This window comes from Acyrthosiphon pisum, chromosome X, assembly GCF_005508785.2.
Source record: "Acyrthosiphon pisum isolate AL4f chromosome X, pea_aphid_22Mar2018_4r6ur, whole genome shotgun sequence".
In the NCBI taxonomy this organism is placed as follows: Eukaryota; Metazoa; Arthropoda; class Insecta; order Hemiptera; family Aphididae; genus Acyrthosiphon; species Acyrthosiphon pisum.
In genome coordinates this window covers 52,034,820-52,038,247 of record NC_042493.1, presented here as the reverse complement: position 1 = coordinate 52,038,247, position 3,428 = coordinate 52,034,820, and the positions used below count along the sequence as shown (strand labels likewise).

General features: G+C 25.7%; 1 protein-coding gene across 1 annotated transcript in view; it reads left to right on the top strand.

The window, feature by feature from the left end:
• Positions 1–1,671, top strand: part of LOC100573472 (zinc transporter ZIP1) — a 22,607-nt gene extending 20,936 nt beyond the window's left edge. The window contains exon 3 of the mRNA XM_008191062.3: positions 1,152–1,671. Coding sequence (XP_008189284.1) covers positions 1,152–1,297 — 146 coding nt within the window. The 3' untranslated portion in view covers positions 1,298–1,671. The remainder of the gene's footprint in view (positions 1–1,151) is intronic.
• Positions 1,672–3,428: the final 1,757 nt, after the last annotated feature.

Below are 3,428 nucleotides of genomic sequence, written 5' to 3'. Positions count from 1 at the left end.
GGTCGTTGTCAATAAAATCTATTTTTAGACATTTCATTAAAAAATTCTTATGCATAAATGTATGATGTGTTTTTTCTTCGAATTATTTTTATGAATAAGAGAACACTATTCCAGAATAGCTTTAATTATTTAAATTATTTAATGACAATTCAAAATATTGTTCACGGATGTTTATATTTTTATGTTTTTGAAGTAATATTCATCTAGAATATAAATAAATTTTTAATTTATCTCAGAATAGCATATATTTATTTATCAATTTAAACGGCTAATGCCCAATAACAGTTTTACATAAGCATAATAACAAGGTGCGTTTAGACAAGAAAATAATACAGATAAAGATATGAAAATAACATTAATGTAATAACAAAACATAATTCGTACAAATAATAGATATTATTATTGGATATTGGGTATTTAATAGTACAATTATAAAAAGATTCAATAGACTTAAAATTAAATAAATCGATTTGAGTATTATTAGCTAACCTCATGATCATATTATTTACAGGACCATTTATTAAATAATTGGTTTTCTGTAATTGTATATAAAAAGTTTAGGTATAGGTATTGAGTAGTTTGGTATTGAAGGGCATAAAAATTTAAATAATTTAGTAATTCAGGACTGACTATGTAACTATTGATCAATTTACTAGATTAACTTTCTCACAAGAAAGAACTTGAAAATCGAAGCACTATTTTGATTTTCGACTACTTTGATAATTAAAAAAAAAACACTAAATTTTAAAATCAATACATTCATGATTTATCCGAAAATATCCGTAAATAGTTCAAAACAGTGACGGTGTAACATAATATGAATTAATAGTGAGCCCACGATTGGATTCATTAAATTTTTAGTGAACCATTAAATTTGGTAAATTGTTTATGCAACCCAGCATACCACATATTATGTCTCTTTACACATTACACAATTTTTATTTACACTTAAGGAATAATTCATATCATACAGGTACCTAATTAACAAGTTTTTACTTATACATTAGAATTACTTTAATATATTAACTTAATTTTATTTTACCTACTCAATATGACGTGCAATATTTTTATAGTAATACAATCGATGTTATCCAATACAAAATAAAGTGTTAAGAACTTTAATAGGTCATAATATTTCAATTTTTTTTCAGCTCATCATCACAGTCACAGTCACGGCTCAGTCATTGATGATCAACATTCGTCTCACGATCATTCATCTCATATTCACGTGCACGATCATTCGTCCCACGAACACATGCACCATCACATACCTCACGAACATGTACACGATGATTAGAATTTCTCAATTCTTCAAGTTGCCAAATAATTAACTGAAACCAACGAATTTAAATTGAACCTATACCTTTATGAAGTCTATATAGGTATAATTGGTTTGATTATTTATTGACATCTATATAATATCCAAATCATAAATATGTCTATTTAATTTTATGCATTAATTATATTAATGAAGTTACTTTGAACAAAGAAATTAAATTATCTGTTCAAATAATTGTACGTATACTTTTAATATAAAAATATAGTTTGTAAAATAATAATAATTTATCGAAGCTATCCTTTATAAAACTCATTCGAAATAATTGATTAAATTATTAAATGTAGATAACTACATTTTTTTGGAATCAATAAAGGTAAAATTAAGAGTACCTATACATATTTTTGTTTTTATTTTTTTTTTATTAACACCCTTATATGTGAAAAAGATATAAATGTCTTACGGTTACAAGTCTAATCGTCACACTTTCATGAAGTAATATTATTTTTTCTAATATTTTAGTATGGAAAAATCACTACAAATTGTTAACAATTCTTGAAGATATACTATATTTAACTAATATATTTAACATTAATTAATAGATATTCATTTTGTGTACACATGGGGAGGATGGAAGATTCACCTACTCGGCAACTTAAGCCTTCTGGACTTCACATACAGAATCCTACATTACACCATTAATCACAGATTTTGCTCAAAAATTCCCGTTTTTCCTTATTTTTTTTTTGTTTTTCCTGGCGCTTTTGAAAGCTACCAAAAATATTAAATTTTGACCTTCTCAATGTACCAACTAGATTCACTTTGCAACCGGATAAGATACTGAAATTTAAAATCAAAGAATTTTTATTTATAGAATAATAACATATTACCAAAAACTGTACTTTAAGTTCCTAATCTTTTTATGATTTTCACAGAATCAATTTTGCTGAGAATATTTTTCTAGACATTCATTAATAACAGAATCTCTGTTACATTTTGAGCGATAGTATTTCATAAATAATTTTTGACTAATTTTAATTTAGAAAATGTACATTTGCATTCTACTAGGGTGATTTCTAAAGAAAGTATAGGTATATTTATATTTTGCAAAGTATAGTGGCCATGATTTGTATTTGTGTATAAATTATATTTTACCAAGTACCAACACCTCAAAACAGTATGGAACACAATACATGGCACTGGTATCGCATAGGGCTATCCCTAATCATCATCACTCCTGTGTCCTAAGACATACATAAAATAAAATAGAAGATAATTATTGATGATTTTATTTTGTATTGTTTATGTATGTTTGTGTATTTCCATTTTCTAATCCCTGAAATTGTGTGTAGTACGACGCACTTTAAGTAGTACGAAATTTAAAACTGTGCTATTCAAATAAACCCTTAAAATATTGTGTATATTTTTAGAGCTCCACATTTTATTATATTTGAATGGTTTTTTATCAAACTACATTTTAATTATTGTCCACATTCTACACACAGACACACAGTATCTACTTACGCATTAAACAATATTTTGTGTTGTTACTAATTATTAATTATTATCATTCGTATTTTCAATTTCTGGTATAGTGAAGTCGAGCAATGGCATAGATATGATTTTCGAAATGGGGGGATCAAAAAAAAAAAAAAACCGACATAGCTAAATGGAGGGAAAATTGGAATATAAAAATCCAATGGGGGGGGGGATCTGACTCCCAGTCCCTCCTTGTCTACGCTACTGAAGTCGAGATCTAAGATATCATCATCATCAAAATCTGAAAACTCATTGCAGTCTTCAAGAAATTCGTTAGATCTTTTTCATTCATGATTTAATAAAACAAAATAACTATTGAACTATAAACACTAATAATTAAAAATGTACATACAAATAAATACAAATTAAAAGATAAAAATAAAACTTTGGTCTACGACTAATCATTAACACGATTTCCAATACATTTTGAATAAAAACTAAATGTTATTTTTGATAAATGATAAGTAGGGCCCGGATTTATATTCAATAATAATCTATAAAATATGCAGATTCATATCATAAATATTCAAAATGATTTTTTTTTTAAATTAACAAACTATATAGTTTTGAGTAAAAATAATTACACAATCTAAATATTATATTATGTATAAAA